The 25,561-nt window shown below is 41.7% G+C and overlaps 1 protein-coding gene across 1 annotated transcript; it reads left to right on the top strand.

Moving 5' to 3' along the window:
* cers6 (ceramide synthase 6) lies at window positions 1-20,614 on the top strand. Its single transcript, XM_041865001.2, has 11 exons — window positions 1-330; window positions 2,193-2,298; window positions 3,219-3,349; window positions 10,777-10,834; window positions 12,435-12,485; window positions 12,643-12,735; window positions 16,722-16,850; window positions 17,277-17,383; window positions 18,653-18,809; window positions 19,287-19,310; window positions 19,552-20,614. The coding sequence occupies exons 1-11, from the start codon at window positions 161-163 to the stop codon at window positions 19,717-19,719; spliced, it is 1,194 nt and encodes a 397-aa protein (XP_041720935.2). The 5' UTR covers window positions 1-160; the 3' UTR covers window positions 19,720-20,614.
* Window positions 20,615-25,561: the final 4,947 nt, after the last annotated feature.

Here is a 25,561-nt window from a genome sequence, read left to right as displayed (position 1 = left end):
ACGGGCGACGCATACACTGACCCCATCACACTAAAAACCTGCGAAGATCGCCGGTGAGAGACTGCTGCAACTACGCAATAGGCCATTGATAACGCATTCATTTATCGCATTCATTTCTGGGCCATTGGTAAAGGGGACAACGCGTACATAATCCAAGGAAATGGCTGGTATTTTGACATGGTTTTGGAACGAGAGATTTTGGCTCCCTCACAATGTAACCTGGGCTGATTTAAAAAACACAGATGAGGCAACATTCCCACAAGCCGAGGATTTGTATCTGGCTTGTCCTTTAGCCTTCTGCATCTTTATGATTCGACTGGTTTTCGAAAGGTGGGTGCATTCAGAAGTGATAACCTTATATTGGTATAACTGGAGATAATGTTGGGTTCGTTTAATTTACATGTAGTCAAAAGAAAGACTGTTTTAAAGAACATTGTATCGGGTAGGCTATTGAAGCATGTATGCTCACACTGAATTTCTAGACAATGACATGCACATGATGCGATGTATCAAGGAATGTAACATTGTAGCTTCTCTATAGGCCTGTCTGTTACATTGTAACAATGCTTCTATGAGATATTAATAATGTGTCGGAGCAATAGAGCTGCATTTGGATATTAATTATTTTCTCCATAATGAGAGACATGCTGGCCTAGCATCCACGTTGCAAGTTGCAGCTGTCAATAGGAGGCAAGGACGTTATTCGAGTCATGCTCGTCTAATTTAGCCTACTATTGACCTTGTAAGGGTCTGTGATGCCTATGTCTTGATGGTGATCAGTGTTGAGCTTCATGTTGTTGTTGTAAGCCTGCCTATCCCAATTGTACATAGTCTACCAGGCTAAGTGTTGATGCTAGACTGGTACACCACTCAGACACATGGGATGCTCTGTACAATAGACCACATACATCAGTAGAAAACAGACAGACTTCCACAGCAGTGTCTCAACATTGCCTAATACTACACTCTTTATAACGGCTCATCGTGATATGGCATATAGGTGTCTGATTTTAGATTTGTGTGCATTCGTCAGTAGGCTACAGTTGAAATCTATTTTAGTGTAGGCTACATACATGTCACTGATTGGCTACATGTCATAAGGTCATCCTGCTGTCACAACCACCACCGTGACAGTCACAATGGAACTTTTACATAGAAATATGTGTGCTGTATAAGTCTTCATGGGACAGTTGAGAGGCTTGTTGTTAAATGTAAATGTCCTTGATTACTGATGATATGACCTATAAAATATGATTGCACTAATAGGCCAAACAAAAGTGAAGACTGTGGTTCCTGAAGTGTTCCTAGACCAAGATGTTTGCTTTTTAATTGTAGATTATACACACAGCTTGCTTATGCATACACAAGCCTCACATTTACTATTATCGGACAAGGGCATCTATGATACTATTTGCTAAAACAACATATTGTAGTACTGGATTAGTGTCCATTGAATCTGCCAACAACTGCTGTTGCCCTTATGTTGCCTCTCACTGAAGATAACACTACCTCTTTCAATGGCAGCTAGAGTTCTAAACTATATTTATACTGAGTCAGTGTTCACAATTCACTTTTAAGGCAGGCTTTAACAGATAAGGTTTTTATTGCTAAAACTGAAACGTTGTGAGGCATAACATTTCCTCATGAAAGGTCTGTTTATGGTGATCAGATTAGATTTTCTGATTGCTGACGACACTTCATTTGCAGAGTAAGGACTTTTTATGAATAGACCACTAGACTGCTAATATCTCTCTCTCTCTCACACACACTCTCTCTCTCTCTCAGCTGTCTGCACATGGACATTTCATCTTGATCTTGGCATACACTTCCAGCAGTTTAATCTTCCATAACCCTTTGTCCATTAATGTGACTGTTACTCAATCATATAGCTTCATGATGCCATCTTTCATTTATACAGTTGTTAAATTTAGCCAAATTCTTATATTGTAAATTGCTGACAATGTATACTGAAATAATAATTCAGCAATTCACACATTGTACTTATAGTTGGATAAGATTTTGAAGCTTTGAGATTTATTTTTAACAACTGGTTGTCAATATTGTCAATGTGTCTGCCACGATTGTCCCCATTTATCACGATCAAAACACTTTTCTGCTTAACAACAATTAGTTGATGATGATACAGTACCCACTGTGAGAATATTTTGATATTTTTGTGTTATTCTTTGTAGGTTTATTGCCAGACCATGTGCCTTGGGTCTCAAGATACAAGCCAATGGACCACAGAAAGCCCAGCCCAATGCCATTTTGGAGAAGGTGTTCACTGCTATCACCAAGGTAAAAACAAAAGTAGTTCCTGATTTTCCACTGGAACTATGTGATACATTTGTTTGCATTTTAGTGCTGATAACATACTGTAGATTAAAATCAGTCTCTTTGCAAAAGGCATTGTATTCAGGTTGAGTCCAGAAAGCAAGACATCATGTTTGAAAGTATTTGTGCCTTGTTCTATTGATGCACCATGGTTATTATTAGCTCAGAAAGGGATGGAGGTCCTTTAACAAATGCTCAGATTCACATACTGAGCAATTTAGCAGACTAGCTCCACACAAGGTAGACATCCTCAGTCATTGTACATCCTCAGAAATGGAAACAAAGGTGTGTCCTCTCAGCTTCTTTTCAGGTGATCCCATAGTTTCACTTAGTGCTGGGGAAAAAATCGATAGAGTTACATATCGGGGTATTATTTTTGATGCATCGTTTTTACAATATCGCAATATTATTTTTGCGCTAGTTGGCTGTACTCGCACCAAAACCCCAGTATTTTTCCTTCATAGCTTGTTCTCCATCTTCTTTTTAAATAGGGAGCCAATTAGTTTTCAGCACTTTTATTTCCATGATTGATCAAAAATTGTTTTCTCATGACTCTCTCTTTTCCCTCTGCAGCAGACATATGGTGAGCAATGTGTTTGGAACATCAAATCGCAATAAAATCACAGTATCGAATCGCTATACATATCGTATCGGCACCTAAGTATTGTCATAATATCATATTGTGAGGTCCCTGGAAATTCCCAGCCCTAGTTTCACTACCCCATAGTGCATCATGCTGATGAAACGTTAAGACATTGATTGCCTTTGATTTCAGCGAATATCAAGCCTGTTTTAACTTCATTTTAACTTCAGACATGTCACACCTTTCCCACAATAATGACAGCTTTGTTAACAGTCAGGTGTCTGGATCTTGTGTTTGCTAGCATCCAGATGAGAAGAGGTTGGAGGGCCTGTCCAAACAGCTGGACTGGGATGTGCGGACCATCCAGCGCTGGTTCCGACAGCGCAGGAACCAGGAGAAGCCCAGCACGTTGGCTCGCTTTTGTGAGAGCATGTAAGAGATCTCGACAGCTTCAGAATGCCACTTATTATGACTAATATAAACACATGTAAAAAACTATTTGCCCCCTTTCAAATGTTCTCTACTTTTGCATATTTTTGATACTGAATGTTATCAGATATTCAACCAAAACATAATATTAGATAAAGGGAACCTGATGAACAAATAACACAACAATCACATACTTATTTCATTTATTTAATAAACAAAGTTTTGCAATACCCAATGCCCCTGTGTGAAAACGCTATTCAAATCGAATCAAATTTTATTTGCCACATGCGCCGAATACAACAGGTGTAGACATTACCGTGAAATGCTTACTTACAGCCCTTAACCAACAATGCGTTTACTTTATAAAAAGTAAAATAAAACAACAACAACAAAAAAGTGTTGAGAAAAAAAGAGCAGAAGTTAAATAAAATAATAGTTGGGAGGCTATATACAGGGGGGTACCGGTGCAGAGTCAATGTGCGGGGGCACCGGCTAGTTGAGGTAGTTGAGGTAATATGTACATGTGGGTAGAGTTAAAGTGACTATGCATAAATAATTAACAGAGTAGCAGCAGTGTAAAAAGATGGGGTGGGGGTAGGGGGGCAGTGCAAATAGTCCGGGTAGCCATGATTAGCGGTTCAGGAGTCTTATGGCTTGGGGGTAGAAGCTGTTGAGAAGTCATTTGGACCTAGACTTGGCACTCCGGTACCGCTTGCCGTGCGGTAGCAGAGAGAACAGTCTATGACTAGGGTGGCTGGAGTCTTTGACAATTTTGAGGGCCTTCTTCTGACACCGCCTTGTATAGAGGTCCTGGATGGCAGGAAGCTTGGCCCCAGTGATGTACTGGGCCGTACGCACTACCCTCTGTAGTGCCTTGCGGTCGGAGGCCGAGCAGTTGCCATACCAGGCGGTGATGCAACCAGTCAGGATGCTCTCGTAGGTGCAGCTGTAGAACCTTTTGAGGATCTGAGGACCCATGCCAAATCTTTTCAGTCTCCTGAGGGGGAATAGGTTTTGTCATGCCCTCTTCACGACTGTCTTGGTGTGTTTGGACCATGATAGTTCGTTGGTGATGTGGACACCAAGGAACTTGAAGCTCTCAACCTGTTCCACTACAGCCCTGTCGATGAGAATGGGGGCGTGCTCAGTCCTCTTTTTTTTCCTGTAGTCCACAATCATCTCCTTTGTCTTGGTCACGTTGAGGGAGAGGTTGTTATCCTGGCACCACACGGCCAGGTCTCTGACCTCCTCCCTATAGGCTGTCTCATCGTTGTCGGTGGTCAGGCCTACCACTGTTGTGTCGTCGGCAAACTTAATGATGGTGTTGGAGTCGTGCCTGGCCATGCAGTCATGGGTGAACAGGGAGTATAGGAGGGGACTGAGCACGCACCCCTGAGGGGCCCCCGTGTTGAGGATCAGTGTGGCAGATTTGTTGTTACCTACCCTTACCACCTGGGGGCGGCCCGTCAGGAAGTCCAGGATCCAGTTGCAGAGGAAGGTGTTTACTCCCAGGATCCTTAGCTTAGTGATGAGCTTTGAGGGCACTATGGTGTTGAACGCTGAGCTGTAGTCAATGAATAGCATTCTCACGTAGGTGTTCCTCTTGTCCAGGTGGGAAAGGGCAGTGTGGAGTGCAATAGAGATTGCATCATCTGTGGATCTGTTGGGGCGGTATGCAAATTGGAGTGGGTCTAGGGTTTCTGGGATAATGGTGTTGATGTGAGCCATGACCAGCCATTCAAAGCACTTCATGGCTACAGCCGTCAGTGCTACGGGTAGTCATTTAGGCAGGTTATCTTAGTGTCCTTGGGCACGGGGACTATGGTGGTCTGCTTGAAACATGTTGGTATTACAGACTCAGTCAGGGACATGTTGAAAATGTCAGTGAAGACATTTGCCAGTTGGTCAGCACATGCTCGGAGTACACGTCCGAGTGACGCACCGAGTCACTGGTGCTTCCTGCTTTAGTTTTTGCTTATAAGCAGGAATCAGGAGGATAGAGTTATGGTCAGATCTGCCAAATGGAGGGCAAGGGAGAGCTTTGTATGCCCCCTTACACTCAATAACTGGTTGTTGATCAGTCTCACGTTGCTGTAGAGGAATTTTGGCCCACTCTTCCATGCAGAACTGCTTTAACTCAGCTACATTTGTGTGTTTTCAAGCATGAACTGCTTGTTTCAAGTCCTGCCACAACATCTCAATTGGGATTAGGTCTGGACTATAAAAAAACACATTTGAAGTTTTGGAATGGCCTAATCAGCCATTTTCATGTCAATTCGATTGTGTGTTTTGGATCATTGTCTTGCTGCATGACCCAGCTGCGCTTCAGCTTCAGCTCACAGACGGATGGCCTGACATTCTCCTGTAGAATTCTCTGATACAGAGAATAATTCATGGTCCCTTCTATTAAGGCAATTCATCCAGGTCCTGATGCAGCAAAGCATCCCCAAACCATCACACTACCACCACCATGCTTGACCGTTGGTATAAGGTTCTTACTGTGGAATGCAGTGTTTGGTTTTCGCCAGGCATAGTGGGACCCATGTCGTCCAACTACAGGAAGCATTTGGTTGCAGTCATTGCAACTAAAGGTGGCACAACAAGTTATTGAGTATAAGGGGGCAATACTTTTTCACGCAGGGGAATTGGGTGTTGCATAACTTTGTTAATTAAATAATTAAAATAAGTATCAATTTTTCCTGTTATTTGTAAACTCAGGTTTCCTTTATCTAATATTAGATTTTGGTTGAAGATCTGATAACATTCAGTATCAGAAATATGCTAAAATAGAGAAAATCAGAAAGGGGGCAAATACTTTTTTACGGCACTGTACATGCACATTTGTTCAGTGGAACAGATTTAGGTGTGGATACATAGACTTTCCAGTCCTTGCTATTAGAGGGACAGACAGTCTTTCCTGTCTGGAGGGATATCTACTAGTTGAACAGGCCTGTCAGAGTGGGCTCATGCCTGTCACCAGTGGAGCCAGGCTGGCAGTGGGAGAAGCAGCGAGGCACAGAGTGGGTCTCTGAGGTTTCTCACTCAGGAGCTCACGGTTGAAGGAACTCGCTGCTTAGACGATTGGCGCGGTCATTATTTGATCTTCAAAGAGAAATATCAGATTCAGTTTGTCAGTGTGAAAGTACCATGGTTCAGCAACTGCCAACTGGATTCAGTTATTTTGGTGGAACAAAAGAAGTAAGACGTCTCACAAAAGCATAGCCTCTATGCAACTAGAGCAAATCTGTAGCTGTTTTCTCAATATCTTCTGCTAAAATTAAATCAAGGAAGCAACAGTGTCACAACTGTTGTCCCTACATTTTAAATATATGTAGTGTTGTGTCTGTAGGCGGAATGGAGTGGACAGACTCAGAATGGATTGGATGCCTGATTGGTTTCTCTGTTGTCTCAGTAGCATGCAATTTCCTAAACCGAACCAGCCACACTCGTCTCAGCAGTACTCCTACTGTAATTAGTGCCTTGTATGCAGCTGTTTGGGTTTGATAGGACGCTGTGGTCTCAGACACTTCAGGATGGCCAAGGTGAGGCCACTGTTCCCTTTTTCATTATGCTAACAAAGAGAGACACATTTAGACTGGAGACAGCAGAGCCCAAAGACGCTGCACACAGTTATTTATTTTGCAGCTAGTTTTATCCGGCCTGTCTGGTCCCCAGTCCCCAGTGGGGCAAGTGCTTTGTTTTCGACCACAGTGCTGGTTGTCTGAACTGATCTGCCTCCATCCCTCCATGGTCCTCTGTGGTTCAATTCTGTCAGGAAGAAATTAACCAAAGGTAGCAGATTATAATCTGCTGAGCCTTTAAAGACAAAGCTCATATTTGTGTTTTGTAAGCTAGAATGTCAGGAATGTCCTAATACACACATTTTGAGGGACATAAATATTTGCATTCACTTATGACAATATTTATGATAAAGCAGCAAATTTATGATATCACCATGTGATAACTGTCTCTGCAGAATACAATGGAACTGCGCAATGATTGATAACATCTAAGTGTATCATCATGCTTTCATGGCTTGAATGCAACAACATGTTATAAAGCGACAGGACCATGTACCATTTGGTCACCAGCAAAATTATATTTAGAGAAAGTAGTTGTGAGTCATAGTAATTGTACATAAATAGCACCAGGCCCGGTCCTGGCCGTTGTGCCGCCCTCCTATCCCCGTAAAAGTAAAATAGTGTAGCCTATAGTGCCGGACTATTTGATCGGATATCGTGCATGATTTTCTATTTAAAGTGTCTGTCTCATAACATTGTTATAAATATGGTCTCCAGTCTGTAGGCTACAGAAAAACCAAATATGCTACTAGTCTTTCTACTATAGGCTACATGATTTATGTTAGATGACTTGAGTGTTGTTGGAGTGCCGCAGCACTGTCGCTCTCCAACAGCACCCTGGAGAGGCACGATGGGCATGGACAAGAAACATATTTTGCACCCCTGACTTTGGCAAAGTGGGCACTGCTTATCATGGGGCGGCATCAGCGGTCACCTAAATAGCCCATATGATATACTGTATATACGTTTTAATTGTTTTGGGGCAGAATTATGTGAGATGCTGTTGGAGTTGCGTCTTGGTCAGTTTAGCTTCCTAATGGTAGGGCCTGCCCTGAATAGCGCAGCACTAGGAGCACACTCTTTTACAGTGTTTGATTAACCAGTTGCCAAGCAACCATCTTCTTGACCTATCATTAGGTAAATGAGTCCACCTCATTTGTTTTTACAATTAATAAAGCACAGAGAGCAAAAGTTTGATTATTTGAATTCCATGTATGATAGACTTTCTTCTCATTCAAATATAAAAATATGTTCTATTTGTAACCAGAGCACAGGTAAAGTCTCTATGTACTGTGATCACTGACATTTGATACCTCAGAGATTCTTAGCCTCAGAAAAAGGACAACATGGATTTGCTGTAGTTTATTCGTCATTGCAAAGGCTACTGTGGTGTGTTTTCTGTCTATGGCTGTCAAAAAGACTTACTTCTTGTAAGGCCAGCTAAAGCTACCCACACTAAAACCACCTGGATGGAAGCACAACTCCCAGTGTCACACAGCATGATCAGCATTTGTAAAGTTCCCCCTCTGAGGCCAGTCAGTGACAGTATGTGAGCGGAGCTGGAGCGGAGAGAGGAGCGGAGCGTGCCCAATTTGACTGAAGCGTGGAGCGAGATTCCCAAAGGCTGGCGCGTCGGCCTTCTTGCCCGCTCCAATTTCGCTCCAGTAGCGCTCACTTCACGAGCTCAGGGCATGCCTGGCCCAGCATGCATTTGTAGTCTACTTATGTGCTGCGATAGCACCTTGCTTTAGCTATGGTCATGTAGTTCGCAAAATATTTTCATAAAGAAATGGATAAAACACACAGGTGCAAAATCAAGGTGACTTACAAAGATGAGGACCAAGAGCTAGAGAGGGAGTGCGGTGATGTAGTGTCCACAACTAAAGAATAATTGTGGAATCTGAAAATACACATATCCCGAAAGCACGATGGTGTACTTACTACGTGCACATGCTAAAAGAAAGGAACGAGGTGGGTAGCTAATGAAGTGTGTCATTGTTGACGCCACAGACTCTGGCCAAACTTGTGTTTCTAAAAATGTATTCAAAGGCACTGTAGACTCAGCCTAATAAGGTAGTTTTCATTTAATTTGTATTTAATTCGAAGTAAGTCACAGCCTATATGCGCAATTTATAGACTATAATGATTTAATACAACAAAATGTTGTTTAAATGCTGAGCGCTTAATGTCCCTGACTCCCTACCAGCCTAGTGTGTCGCACATGCAAATGCTTCACAATGTATTTCTTTGTAGACTATAGCCTTGAAATAATATAGCCTAAATGATTTTTGTTCCTTCTTAGGCTCCCTGTCTGGCTCCTGACCTATTTAGAGTGTTTTTATTCTGTTTAATATGACATGTAGCCTATTTGAAATTATGAGCACTTCTTACAATCACCTTTTCATGTTTATTAAAATACTTTTCATTCAAATTATATGGTTTGGTTTCAATACTTCAAAACCAAGTGGTAGGTCCAGGTAGTCACAAAAATAGATGTTGGGTGTGGTTAAATTGTGATTTTAAGGAATGGAGTTTTTTTAGCGGAGCGCCGCTCATGAGCGATGAGCAGGATTTCCGACCAGTCAACTCCGCTCACATACTCTGGTCAGTGACTATTCGGTTCATACAACATCCCTGTCACACCATGCTAGTCAGAGTTGGAACTTCCTGTCTCTGATTTGTGGCCTGGTACATGATGGGTATTCCTGTGTGCTGCTGTGACTGTGTGAAACCAGAGTACACCTGCAGCTGACAGGCTGTTTCACCTGTGAGAGGCCATATTAATGGCAAGACTCAGTCTTGAATTATTGATGCAATTTGTCATCGTTACGAACCAGAAAAAAAAATCTGTCTTAGTCAAGAGTTTCTATTAAATAATTCATTTTTGTGAGAAAAATAAAAATAATATCATTAGGAAACCCAGTAATGTCTGACAAGGACGTGTGTTAGTTATTGGCTAGCTCTCAGTCTGTTCCCAGTGCAGTAATTAGTTGATTGTTTTGGGCTGTGCAGCAACAGCGTCTCCCTGTTCAGCGTGGCTTTGATCACTGAAGTGTCAACTGGAAACGTCTCAGTCTCTGCTCTGCCTGAGAGCTATAGAAACCCATGATCACAGGAGACACTTTCCTATTCAATCAGTATGCAGTTGTCGTGGGTACGTGCTGGGTTATGTAAGACCAGAGCAGAGGTTGGGACTGGGAGTGCCTACCTCCCTCTGCCATGCAGCAGTGCAGTGCGGTGGCGTCCGGGCTCCAGTGGAAGTGACTCACCATGGAATGCAGATGCTGGGGTGTGAGAGCCCTGGCACTCCGGCCACTTCTCTGACAAGGCTAGCAGGCCTCAGGACATAGTTCTAGAATATAACCTAGTCTCTGCCACTGGTTGAATTCACACTTGTTACTCTTCTGTTAGGTTGAAAACCGAGTAGCTGATCAAGATGACTCTTGTGTCCACAGGCCTTTCCTTTCCAAAAGCTATTTTCATTTCATTCTGTGACTTTTGAAAATGATTTAAAATATGGTACGTCTACTGTGTTCACCACTAATTGGTCTAAGAAGTAAAAGCTCTGTTTACTAAAAGCATCAGTGACTCAGTGCTTACAATAAAAGGAATTGTAGTCAGATGAATAGCGGAAAATAAGAGACTGTTTGTTAAGAGGTGCAAGTGTGATTTGAGCCTGTATGCTGTCACGGTATTGAACAAAGAGCCGGTGGCTTTCTTGGCTGTCCTTGGATTGACCTCCCTCACAGGAGCTCAGACATGGCCTCTCTTTGACATTCCACAGAGGATGCATCTAAACCCATAATTGTGTTACTGACTGACGTTCTGTTCTCTTTGTTTTCTTCACAGGTGGAGATTGACATTTTACCTCTATATATTTACCTACGGAGTGCGTTTCCTTAAAAAGGTGAGTGGGTTACTTTCCAAAATCATTTCATTGATGAATACCAAACTGAAAACATCTTTATTCAGCACTTTCCGTATTGAGGACACATTCTTCAAAGAGGAGCTATAACAGAACCTTGCACTCGAGGATGTGTGGAGGAGGTTAGATTTGATGCATCTTGCTGTGCAAGGAGTACCAACTGAAAAAGAATGCACCTCTCAAACACTCCAACCAGTGATCACCTGATAAATAATGGATAGATTTGCTCTCTGCACGGTATCCATAATGCAGATATTAGTGTCTGTGAGCACATGCACAGTTGAGAAACTAGTTCCCTGTCAACTACCACCTTCAGTCTAATGCTGTTGTTACTCTATGATGATATATAGAGGAAATCACATCCTCCGAGGGTATCTCTTGTCTTTTAATGTGTCTGTCTGACTCTGTGCTATTGTGTAATGTACTGAGGCCAGAATACTTTTGAGTGTCTGTAGTAATTGAATGCTGCTGATGCTGCCATTGATCTAGAATAATGAGTAAGGGTGGTGAATAGGAGACATTGCTGCGAGGAGAATGTCTCATTGCAAGAGCTTGCATGACGAAGCACTTTGTGGAATGAGTTCATTCCCTTCAGCTGGGCCTAGTGAGTCCCTGGGGGGTATTAATAGCACAGGTCTACAGGGGAGAAGATGCAAACTCAATTGGCTTCCCTATAAGTCGCGTTTTGATTTGATTTGATATAAGTCGCAGTGTGATGCAAAACTCGTCATAACGGCTGTATTTCTGCCTGCTTGAAGGACAATAGCTCAGATATACATGAAAACATGAAATGACCCCGGGAATCGATAGAACGTCGCTCAGAGATGCACAAAAATGATATAACATTCAAAATGGGTGAACCTTTCCTTTAAGTCTTACCAAGGTGAACCTTTAACTGTGTCATAGCCCTCATCATCTCTCCTAAGCTCTAAGTTGATACAGTATGGGTGATGATTGAGTAACGACTCTGTAATGTAGCTCAGTTGGCTTACTGGTCATATTCTGCATTTTTCCACCAGACAACTATGGAACTATGTTCCTCCCTAATGTAAGAGTGTGAGTTTGCACATCAACTAAAGCAGACTTAGCATTTTTAAGTAGGTTACATTTGTTTTGGTCCAGAATCATCTCTCGTTGAAGGCAAACATACCCTGTGAGAGATAATGGCAATAAGCAGCTCATTACCCTGCCTTTGTAGTCTAGGTCCCTCTTGTGGCAAGACATAAGACAGTCAAAACCACATCCCCCAGTTCACTAGAGCATTCATCATGTAGCCTGGGACCAGAATTAACATTCTCAGTCATCCCCAGGCTAGTGCGTTCATGATTACTTTGCACTACTAGCGCACAGCAAAAGCTTGCTTTGATTCAATTAAGTTTCCCTTGATGAAAATACAATCTGACATGGATACATTCCCAAGGTTATTGATGTGCTGTATTTTAATCAAACATTTAGTGTTGAGCCAGAGGCAACATAGCATTCAGGTGTGGGGATCAATAGCACTTTATGAATGTAAATACACTTTTAATTTGGGAACAGCATAACAGTACATTCATATTCTGTTCATGTATTGCCTCTGCAGACCCCATGGCTATGGAACACAAGAGAGTGCTGGTATAACTACCCTTATCAGGTAATGTTTTCATCATGAAAAAATTACCAATGTTTTCTCTGTTTCATTTTTGCTAAGCAACTTCTTTACACCTATAACAGTTATTGTATTTGAAAGGTCTGTAATACCTACAGTACGTTTGATCTAACTTTGTTGACCTACGTGTGTATTTTCACAGCCACTGACGGTGGACATCCACTATTACTATATACTGGAGCTGTCTTTCTACCTGTCCCTTCTGTTCTCCCAGTTCACAGATATCAGGAGGAAGGTAGGATACCAATTAAGTCAATAGTTTGTTTATCACATTGCTTCCTCCATAGATATTTGTTTGCATATGATGTAACACCCATTTCCTTTTAACCAAGGTAATTATGTTAATAATAATACAAAATAAAACTAATAATAGTCATCTTTAACAATAAAGCCAATATTAAGTCAGGGAAAAGGCTTCACAACGGTTTTAGAACATTCAGAAACCAAATGTGTTCTGAGTTTTTTCTCCTTTATAATCCTTTGTATTGTTCAGCTCCAGCTTTGATTTACACAGTAGTAATCTCAGAGGGAAGCCCTAATTAATGTTTGTCTGCACTTGCATTCAGGCCTCCTCCGATTGTCTGTTCCATGACTTAGTTTTATTTAATCCCTGGGAGCGGTGCCTTTGCCCTGATGTGGTCTAGTCTCTCTGCTCTGTGAAATCACAGGCCTCTGAGAGGAGGAGATGGAATAGTGTTTGCTCATAACTTTTATGAGTAGGATTTTCTGGCAGCCATTCTAAACTGTTTTCCCCTCACATTTGTTTTGGAGTGAGTCCTATTTCAGTATTCAGTTCCTAGAATCTGCCGATTTATTACATTTCTCCATTATTTTTTGATTTCAGCGTAATGTTTTTTGTTGTACCCGCTGATCAAAACCGTCATTAAGAATTAAAAAGATTAATTGAAATATTTAATATTGAATACGAATGGTTTCAAGTTGTTGTTAATATCAGTGTGTGTTTTAGCCCTGGTTTATCTGAGGTGATTTTGTTAGTAGCTCATGGTGATTATATCAACTTCGTAACCTAGCCTCCCTCTCCACTTCATCCTGAACGATGTTTAAACACTAATTGAGGGTCAAATAAACAGCTGGGATGACATCAGGCCCAGTTTTCTCACTCACGCTTAATCGCCAGACTAAAGATAAATAATCCATGGAACAGCCACCATGGAAAAGAGTGCTGCAGAATTCCTGATGTGCACACAATTCCTGTGTCTGTTCACACATTTAAGACACTCACGTACACTGAGAATACCAAACATTAGGAACACCTTCCTAATATCAATTTTGCCCTCAGAACAGCCTAATTCATCGGGACTTGGGCTCTACAAGGTGTTGAAAGCGTTCCACAGGGATGCTGGCCCATGTTGACTCCAATGCTTCCCACAGTTGTGTCAAGTTGGCTGGATGTCCTTTGGGTGGTGGACCATTCTTGATACGCATGGGAAACTGATGAACGTGGAAAAACCCAGCAAAGTTGCAGTACTTGACACGAACCGGTGCGCCTGGCACCTACTACCATACCCCGTTCAAATGCACTTAAATATTTTGTCTTGCCAAGTCACCCTCTGAATGGCACACATACACAATCCATGTCTTAATTGTCTCAAGCCTTCATCTACACTGATTGAAGTGGATTTAACAAGTGACATCAATAAGGGATCATGGCTTTCACATGGATTCACCTGGTCAGTCTATGTCATGGAAAGAGTTGTTCCTAATGTTTTGTATACTCAGTGTACACTCTTTCTAACACATCGCGTACACAAGCTATAAGACTTATTTTACAGGTCAGGGCTCCTCCATGTTTGAGCTGTCAGTATTGCCTCTGCTTACATTTTTTTCTTAAATGAGCTATGTTATCTTCTTTAGCACTGTTGAGGGGTGTCAAGAACAAAGGGTACAATATAGGGGGTGTAATTATAAATACAGCATGGGTATAGGCTTTACGATTTGAATCATCAATCAATCTTTTCAGTATTTTTCCAATTCAAATCTGCATCAACAGCCATTCGTTTACATTAACATGTGTTATTGTTTATGGAGTTGCCACCTTGGCCGTGGTCTTTTCCATAGTTCTTGTGGTTCACAGAATGTCAATTTGCATGCCTCTCACCACAGGCATATGCCTACCTCTCTTCCTCCTCTCTCTGCCCCACCCTGTCCACTCCACAGCACACCTAACTCACTCACTCACTCACTCACTCACTCAATCACTCACTCACAGCTGTCCCATGATGCCATGGTATTTATGCCCTCACCTCTCATCTCTGTGTTGACTGTTGGCATGTTGTCTGTTTTTGTTTCTCCTTTCAGTTTTTTCATGCACAAAACCACGCATTGAGGAGGTCCTCTGCACCCCCTGCCAATTCCAGTATGTTCCCTGCACTCTATTTTGCCATGCTTCCATTCTGCATTTCACACCACTGCTCTTCCTCCTCCTCCTCCTCATCCTCCTCCTGCTCTGGGCCGGTTGCTCTGCTGCTGTCCTGCTGTACTGATCCTCTTCAACCTCGTGGTGCACAGGAAGGCTCTCCCATGTCATCCACATCCAGCCACAGCCTCACTCATCAGGACATCGCAACCAGGCTAGCTTTAACTAGACTAGACTGATTTAATACAGACTAATCTAGACTGACTAGAGGCAACCTTAGTTGTAGTACATGTAGACCCCTCTCTTTTTGTACATTTTTTCCAGATGTGATTCTCCTACTCAGTCATGTGTGAAATAAATTACTGTCAGTCTACTGAAGTACAGTTCTGTGAAAAAGTATTTGCCCCCTTTCTAATTTTCTCTACTTTTGCATATTTCTGATACTGAATGTTATCAGATCTTCAACCAAAACCTAATATTAGATAAAGGGAACCTGATTGAACAAATAACACAACAAATACATACTTATTTCATTTATTTCATAAACAAAGTTATGCAACATCCAATGCCCCTGTGTAAAAAAGTAATTGCCTGGTTTTCGCCAGAAATAATGGGACCAATGTCATCCAACAAGTTATACTTTTTGTTTCATCTGTCCATAGAACATTCTTCCAAGAGTCTTGATGATCATCCAGGTGCTACCAGGTGCTTTTTGACAAAGTTGAGTCAACTTTTTGGACGAGATGGGTCCCATTATGTCTGGCTTTCCAAACACTGCATTCCACAGTAAGAACCTCATACCAACGGTCAAGCATGGTGGTGGTAGGTTGATGGTTTGGGGATGCTTTGCTGGACCTGGACGACTTGCCTTAATAGAAAGAACCATGAATTCTGCTCTGTATCAGAGAATTCTACAGGAGAATGTCAGGCCATCCATCTGTGAACTAAAGCTGAAGCGCAGCTGGGTCATGCAGCAAGACAATGATCCAAAACACACAATCAAGTCTATATGAAAATGGTTAAAAAGCAACAAATTTGAAGTTTTGGAATGGCCTAGTCAAAGTCCAGACCTAATCCCAATTGAGATGTTGTGGCAGGACTTGAAACAAGCAGTTCATAGTTGAAAACCCACAAATGTCGCTGAGTTAAAGCAGTTCTGCATGCAAGAGTAGGCCAACATTCCTCCACAGTGAAGTGAGAGACTGATCAACAACTACAGGAAGCATTTGGTTGTAGTCATTGCAGCTTAAGGTGGCACAACCAGTTATTGAGTGTAAGGGGGCAATTACTTTTTCACACAGGGGAATTGGGTGTTGCATAACTTTGTTAATTAAATAAATAAAATAAGTATATATTTTTTGTGTTATTTGTAAACTCAGGTTCCCTTGACCTAATATTATGTTTTGGTTGAAAATCTGAAAGGGGGCAAATACCTTGTCACGGCACTGTAGATGAGAAACGAAGGTGAGTCCCGCATTCAGAGAAACAACAGAATTGTTGACACAAATCAAAAGCAGATGGGAGGGAAGTTGAATTGCACAGCATATACAGTATGGCCGTTTACTGAGTGTAGTGTTTACAAAGAGTCAATGTCCTTGTCAGCATGTCACCATCGATGTTCTGATTAGTGTGCAGCCAGCAAGTGTACAAGGGGCTGAGGAGTCCACTTATCCAGTGTGAGCACAAATAATACAGCAGCAGTCATACTCTCTGCATGACGCAGAGGTTTTCATAAAACCCATATGCTGTACAAGTCCCCTTGCTATGAGTCACATGATAGAGAGCTGTGAATGCTTTCTCCTTCTGCCATTGTGTGACATGACTATGACGCCTGTGTCCCCCAGGACTTCCTGATCATGTTCCTGCACCACCTTGCGACAATCACCCTCATCACCTTCTCCTACGTCAACAACATGGCTAGAGTGGGCACACTGGTCATGTGTCTTCACGACGCCGCCGACGTCCTGATGGAGGTGAGTAGAGACATGGGACTCGTTCAGCGAGGCACAACGTTGTGGAACGTTCAGATGGAAATATGTTTTGAAGAACAAACATGTCATTTATATTCACAACTTTTCTATCTGCTGCGTTCCACAACGTTTGCCTACTGAAAGTGGCCCTGATGTGTGTTCTTCACACCCCATGGACATGGCTCCTGTGGTTCTTTTGTGGTTGTTTTAGAATCACACGCAAGCCATCACACAGTGAGGTCAATGAGCACAGTAGCTATCGGGGGAAATCGGCCATCTGTAGATTTCAACTATGTACTGCTAAAAAAACTATTTCAGTGTATAAAAAAGATACGGCGGATGCAACATCCATGTTTGTTTTTTGTATTGTGAATTATGCCATTAGTAATAATTTTGCTTGTGAACATGCATCTGTGACTTCTGTTGCAGGTTGCCAAAATGGCCAACTATGCCAAGTGCCAGAGACTTTGCAACCTCCTGTTTGTCATGTTTGCAATGGTCTTCATCAGTTCCAGGTTGGGTGTCTATCCTGTCTGGTAAAGATGCTTTGTCTCTACATCGAATGAATGCATCCCAAATGGCACCCTATTCCCTATGGGCACTGGTCAAAAGTAGTGCACTATGTAGGGAATAGGGTGTCGTTTGGGACACAGACAATGTCTTCATTGTGAAAATCTACAGCTCAATTGAAACGATGGGCTCGAGTGTCTTGTGTGCGGTCAGTTAACACATCACTTTATCTGAGAATGTTTGTCTCTATGCATCTTATCTGTCTCCGTCTACAGGAGGCATGAATGCACTGTAGATCTCAGAATATTGACACTTTCCAAATGGGCTTTGCAATTTTGCCATGAAGGTTTTCATTTTATACAGGTCTTGGTGTGTTTTGTTGCTTAGTAATAGTTACTATGGATACTACAGCCACAATATAGACATATCTTCTCCAGTAAAGAGAGAGGGGGGATAAGATGAGAGATTGACCATTATTTTTAGATCAATTATTTGACATACATTCTAGACTGGAATCTAAAATTACACATTATATGTACACATTGAAAACATCAATTAACTACCTCTTTATGTTATTATGGTCTGTGTCATTTCGTATCAATACCAGATAGTTTAGTTTTTTCATATTGGACTTCCAATTAGATAATGAATTTGTATTGTACTGGGATGTTTTTGATGTGTCATCAGTGCCAGGGCATCCTACCTTGAGAGAGAAGCAGTAGAAAACCAGTCATAGTCCTGAATACATGAGCACCATCTTACTGTGTGATGTCCTTGTCACACTCAGCAGTACCGTCAATGTAAGAAGGGAAAAGGGACATGATTTACTATCCTGCTCTGAGACGACACCCCAACTTTATCAACCTAAAATATATTTCCTTTGAGGCCACACTCGAGGATAGAGCTGTTGATAACCAGGTCAAAATGACAAATTACTCTCTATTCTGGAGATATTAAATCATAACCATCTACAGTGCAGTGCTCTGTCTCTGTAGAAAGGTTGCTTTTGAATAGTGCCTGTAAATCATTTAGAAATGTCTTATTCAAAGATTTCCTCTTGTCATGTGGGTTGTACAGTATATCACAGTGCAGGCAGAGTGCACCACAACAGCCACAAAGGTGGCATTACTGCATAGCTGTTGCCATGGCTTCAGTATCAGCAGGATTCATACCATGTACAGTTATTGGTCCAGCAATATCTCTACCTTCACTGAAATAGCTCAATCATATCAAGCTATACTTTGCTATCACTAATTGAATAATCCTCTCTGTCTGTCTGTCTCTCTCTCTTGTAGGATTTTAAACACTACCTTGTTTGAGAGCTGGGAGATTGTGGGGCCGTACCCATCCTGGTGGGTGTTCAACCTGCTGCTGATCCTGCTGCAGTTCCTGCACTCCTTCTGGTCCTACCTCATAGTGAAGATAGCCTGTCGAGCCATATCCAGAGGAAAGGTGAGAGACAAGTCAGAGGTCCCTCCTCTCTGACCTTCTCCTCCAATGGCTTTTGAGAAGGAGGCGAGAAGAGAGGATGTGAGGAGTCAAGGAAATGCAATTGAGATTCTCCCCCAGTTCACATTGACAGGGTCCCAAATGGCACCCTAGTCCCTATGTAGTGCACTACCATTGACCAGGGCCCATAGGGAATAGGGTGTAATTTGGGAAGCAGTCTCTGTCATATTGTTATACAGTAATGCTTTGCGAGAGGACAAACTTTATGTAGTTAAAGTCATTCTCATTATGTATGTAATTTAGAATTTAGTACTACCATGTTACTTTTTGTAATTGTGGATGCAAAGCATTGGGAAAATCTTCGCACTCAAGCTCACCATACATGTACTGTACTACAGGAGCTTTTCACTAAACTGTTTTGTTGTCAATAGCCTTCATTGATTTGACTTTTCTATCCCTTATGCTAACCTTTCAACCAAGGTGGGGAAGTGGAATCCTTTACATGTAAGTAGTAGAATATAAAGAGGAGAAACTTATTTGTGTATTATTGTCACATGCTATCTCACTAACTAATCACAATTACAGATTGTTCTGAAACGCAAGCCGTCCCTTTAGTTTTTATTGACGTTTTCCTCTTATTTGTAAAATAAGGAAACCAATAGCAATGGCCAACCGCTTGTACTTCCTCTGTCATGACATCAGATTGTATATGAGCTGTTCTAACAGCACCTGCAACTCTCCACAGGTGTCGAAAGACAACCGCAGTGACATTGAGTCCAGCTCTGACGAGGACAACGGTCCTCCGCCCGCTCCTGTTCAGAAGCACCACAACAGCACCACCAACGGGACCAATAAAGCCCATGGGACCAACGGGTACCTGTCAGCAGGGGCCCCGTGTCCAGACGAACACTGACTGCCACTATGAGACATTACAAGCACTGGAGCAAAGCTGCAGACACCATTCATAGATACTACATGTGTGCGTGTGCGATATGAACAACATTGCCTGTCTGGTACTGGAAGTTCTTAATAGAAATCTGTGAATGCAGTTCCGTTTTCTGTTTGATTATTTCCATGTTTCCCGTTTCATTTTATTCTCTTTCTCTATATTTGCATCAAACTGCACTCAATGAAATATCAAAGCACTCCTGTTGGTACAGCCCACTCTCTGTTTAGCCAATGAATGAAAGCATTCCACTATTATTGAAAGCATGCTGTTTAAAAATAGTCTTGACAGGCGTACTGGGGGTGGTTAATTATGTTAGTGTTTTTATGTTATTTATTTTTTATAGATTTATGTTTTCAAATTATTGTCAACATGTCTCAATTACTTTATTGTCAGTGTTAAGATTGGCTAATTATGAACCAATCCATAGTGCTCATCAGTTCACTATTCCATCAACAGGTAGACACATTACAGTATGAGTCATGTCATTGGCAAAATGCTAAACACCTGGATTTGCTTTCAATGCTGCACCCCCCTACACATGTCAAAACTGTGACTGAATTTGTTTGGCTCACAAAGTAATAGTAATGTGGTCCCACAACAATGCAATATGGGAAATAGAAAAACAAACATTCTCCATCCATAAGCTGTAAATGAGATATCAGTAAAATATTATGTATGTGTGTGCAAAAATATGGGCCATGCTATATTTTAAATTAAAGCATTTTGTTATAAGTATTCTACAACATTTCTGGTAAGTATTTTTACTAAATGTTCATGGCCCTCTTGGAAGACAGATTAAGGTATTAAGCGATGATTCAATTATAACCCATGACGATATTAAAGATTGCAAGTCAGAAAGTATGTTTGTCGATCTGATTAATTTCAATTAGCAGGTAGTGTACATACTTGTTCTTGTGACAAGCAACTAAGTAATATTTGTAGATTACAGAATTGGAATTTAATGGAATGTCGTAAATTGACTAATGAATGTAAATTATTTTTATCTCTTAAAACTTTGATAACCACTCAACGTCAAGTGAATAGGGAACGTGATTGCATTTCATAAATGAATCATGACTATGAATCCTTGCGATTGATATTCATTCAAGAATGCTTTCGGGACAATGCCATTGTTTTAAAAATAAATGTCATTCATCTTGCTAATCCAGTCTCATACATTATCATTGAAATATAACTAGATGTGGTGTATATTCAATTTAAAGTAGCATTTGTTTTCAGAGAAAAACAATAGCTCTTCAGGTGCCCATGTAATTTCTCTATTTACTTGTATTGACTAATATGAATCATCGAAGGACACATGGATAGACTACGAAGGGTATTGTGTAGGTCTCTAATGCACTATCATCTTAATGCTGAGCATTGTGGCAATGTATTTACCACCGTCTCTTCTTCCCCGTTGTTGATGTGAAGAGATGACATAATACTTTATTGGCAGTATTATAAACGCCTGGGTTTACTCTGCCTGCAAGAAAGGGAACGTTTTGAAGAGGTAAGGGATTGTACAGTCGTGGTCAAAAGTTTTGAGAATGACACAAGTATTGGTCTTCCCAAAGTTCGCTGCTTCAGTGTCATGAGATATTTTTGTCAGATGTTACTATGGTATACTGAAGTATAATTACAAGCATTCCATAAGTGTCAAAGTCTTTTATTGACAATTACATTCAGTTTATGCAAAGAGTCAATATTTACAGTGTTGACCCTTCTTTTTCAAGACCTCTGCAATCCGCCCTGGCATGCTGTCAATTAATTTCTGGGCCACATCCTGACTGATGGCAGCCCATTCTTGCATAATCAATGCTTGGAGTTTGTCAGAATTTGTGGGTTTTTGTTTGTCCACCCGCCTCTTGAGGATCGACCACAAATTCTCAATGGGATTAAGGTCTGGGGAGTTTCCTGGCCATGGACCCAAAATGTCGATGTTTTGTTCCCCGAGCCACTTAGTTATCACTTTTGCCTTATGGCAAGGTGCTCCATCATGGTGGAAAAGGCATTGGTCGTCACCAAACTGTTCTTGGACGGTTGGGAGAAGTTGCTCTCGGAGGATGTGTTTGTACCATTCTTTATTCATGGCTGTGTTCTTAGGCAAAATTGTGAGTGAGCCCACTCCCTTGGCTGAGAAGCAACCCCACACATGAATGGTCTCAGGATGCTTTACTGTTGGCATGAAACAGGATTGATGGTAGCGCTCACCTTGTCTTCTCCGGACAAGGTGTTTTCCGGATGCCCTAAACAATCGGAAAGGGGATTCATCAGAGAAAATGACTTTACCCCAGTCCTCAGCAGTCCAATCCCTGTACCTTTTGCAGAATATCAGTCTGTCCCTGACGTTTTTCCTGGAGAGAAGTGGCTTCTTTGCTGCCCTTCTTGACACCAGGCCATACTCCAAAAGTATTCGCCTCACTGTGCGTGCAGATGCACTCACACCCGCATGCTGCCATTCCTGAGCAAGCTCTGCACTGGTGGTGCCCCGATCCCGCAGCTGAATCAACTTTAGGAGACAGACAGTCCTGGTGCTTGCTGGACTTTCTTGGGCGCCCTGACGCCTTCTTAACAACAATTTAACCTCTCTCCTTGAAGTTCTTGATGATCCGATAAATGGTTGATTTAGGTGCAATCTTACTAGCAGCAATATCCTTGCTTGTGAAGCCCTTTTTGTGCAAAACAATGATGATGGCATGTGTTTCCTTGCAGGTAACCATGGTTAACAGAGGAAGAACAATGATTTCAAGCACCACCCTCCTTTTAAAGCTTCCAGTCGGTTATTCTAACTCAAATCAGCATGACGGAGTGATCTCCAGCCTTGTCCTCATCAACTCTCTCACCTGTGTTAACAAGAGAATCACTGACATGATGGCAGCTGGTCCTTTTGTGGCAGGGCTGAAATGCAGTGGAAATGTTTTTGGGGGATTAAGTTCATTTTCATGGCAAAGAGGGACTTTGCAATTAATTGCAATTCATCTGATCACTCTTCATGACATTCTGGAGTATATGCAAATTGCCATCATCAAAACTGAGGCAGCAGACTTTGTGAAAATTAGTATTTGTGTCATTCCCAAACATTTTGACCACGACTGTACGTTATTTACACTGAACAAAAATATAAACACAACATGTAAAGTATTGGTCCAATGTTTCATGAGCTGAAATAAAAGATCCCAGAAATGTTCCATACGCACAAAAATATTATTTCTCTCAAATTTTGTGCACACATGTGTTTACATCTCTGTTAGTGAGCATTTCTCTTTTGCCAAGATAATCCATCCATCTGACAGGTGTGGCATATCATTAATCTGATTAAACAGCATGATCATTACACAGGTGCACCTTGTGCTGGGGACAATACAGTGAGGGAAAAAAAGTATTTGATCCCCTGTTGATTTTGTACGTTTGCCCACTGACAAAGACATGATCAGTCTATAATTTTAATGGTAGATTTATTTGAACAGTGAGAGACAGAATAACAACAACAAAATCCAGAAAGAACCTTGTCAAAAATGTTATAAATTGATTTGAATTTTAATGAGAATCAGAAAGATTTCTGGCTCCCAGGTGCCTTTTATACAGGTAACGAGCTGAGATTAGGCGCACACTCTTAAATGGAGTGCTACTAATCTCAGCTTGTTACCTGTATAAAATACACCTGTCCACAGAAGCAATCAATCAATCAGATTCCAACTCTCCACCATGGCCAAGACCAAAGAGCTCTCCAATGATGTCAGGAATAAGATTGTAGACCTACACAAGGCTGGAATGGGCTACAAGACCTTCGCCAAGCAGCTTGGTGAGAAGGTGACAACAGTTGGTGCGATTATTTGCAAATGGAAGAACCATAGTCACCAAGAAAACAATTGGTAACACACTACGCCGTGAAGGACTGAAATCCTGCAGCGCCCGCAAGGTCCCCCTGCTCAAGAAAGCACATATACAGGGCCATCTGAAGTTTGCCAATGAACATCTGAATGATTCAGAGGAGAACTGGGTGAAAGTGTTGTGGTCAGATGAGACCAAAATCGAGCTCTTTGGCATCAACTCAACTCGCCGTGTTTGGAGGAGGAGGAATGCTACCTATGACCCCAAGAACACCATCCCCATCGTCAAATATGGAGGTGGAAACATTATGCTTTGGGGGTGTTTTTCTGCTAAGGGGACAGGACAACTTCACCGCATCAAAGGGACGATGGACGGGGCCATGTACCATCAAATCTTGGGTGAGAACCTCCTTCCCTCAGCCAGGGCATTGAAAATGGGTCGTGGATGGGTATTCCAGCATGACAATGACCCAAAACACACGGCCAAGGCAACAAAGGAGTGGCTCAAGAAGAAGCACATTAAGGTCCTGGAGTGGCCTAGCCAGTCTCCAGACCTTAATCCCATAGAAAATCTGTGGATGGAGTTGAAGGTTCGAGTTGCCAAACGTCAGCCTCGAAACCTTAATGACTTGGAGAAGATCTGCAAAGAGGAGTGGAACAAAATCCATCCTGAGATGTGTGCAAACCTGGTGGCCAACTACAAGAAACGTCTGACCTCTGTGATTGCCAATAAGGGTTTTGCCACCAAGTACTAAGTCATGTTTTGCAGAGGGGTCAAATACTTATTTCCCTCATTAAAATGCAAATTAATTTATTAAAAAATTTACATGCGTTTTTCTGGATTTTTTTGTTGTTATTCTGTCTCTCACTGTTCAAATAAACCTACCATTAAAATTATAGACTGATCATATCTTTGTCAGTGGGCAAACATACAAAATCAGCAGGGGATCAAATACTTTTTTCCCTCACTGTAAAAGGACACTCTAAAATGTGCAGTTTTGTCACACAACACAATGCCACAGATGTCTCAAGTTTTGAGGGAGTGTACAATTGGTATGCTGACTGCAGGAATGTCCACCAGAGCTGTTGCCAGAGAATTGAATGTTCATTTCTCTACCATAAGCCACCTCCAACGTTGTTTTAGAGATTTATCAGTACGTCCAACCAACCTCACAACAGCAGACCATGTGTATGGCGTCGTGTGGGCGAGCGGTTTGCTGATGTTAACGTTATAAACACAGTGCCCTAGGGTGGCGGTGGGGCCATGGTACGGCCAGGCATAAGCTACGTACAACGAATGCGGTTGCATTTTATCGATGGCCATTTGAATGCACAAAAATACCGTGATGAGGTCCTGAAGCCTATTGTGAGGCCCATTGTTTTAAGGTATCTTTGACCAACAGATGCATATCAGTTCTCCCAGTCATGTGAACTCCATAGATTAGGGCCTAATCAATTTATTTCAACTGGCTGATTTCCTCATATGAACTGTAACTTAGTAAAATCAATGAAATAGTTGCATGTTGCCTTTATATTTTTGTTCATTATATAATGATTGACACCTGGTGAAAATCGGACCTCTTTGAAATGAAAATGGATGGCCCTCCCTTCAGTAAAATATATATTTTACCCGACCCTCCCAGAAGGCTTGTACAATTAATCAAGTGACCCTCCCTTGTACCCAAAATAATAATTAAAACATAAAGTGGATAGCAGAGAACATGCCTACCATTTATCCTCACTCCTAGGACAGACCAGAGACTTAGATATGCAGTTTCAGAAACGGTTCTTCGTTTTGTAAGCAATATGCGGTGGTCCCATGTAGCTAAGTTGGTAGAGCATGGTGCTTGCAATGCAAGGGTTGTGGGTTTGATTCCCACGGGGGACCAGTATGACAATGTATGCACTCACTACTGTAAGTCGCTGTGGATAAGAGCGTCTGCAAATTACATAAAATGTAAAGATTGTGGATTCGC

This window comes from Coregonus clupeaformis, chromosome 4 (genome assembly GCF_020615455.1).
Source record: "Coregonus clupeaformis isolate EN_2021a chromosome 4, ASM2061545v1, whole genome shotgun sequence".
In the NCBI taxonomy this organism is placed as follows: Eukaryota; Metazoa; Chordata; class Actinopteri; order Salmoniformes; family Salmonidae; genus Coregonus; species Coregonus clupeaformis.
This window is presented reverse-complemented; position numbering and strand designations above follow the sequence as displayed.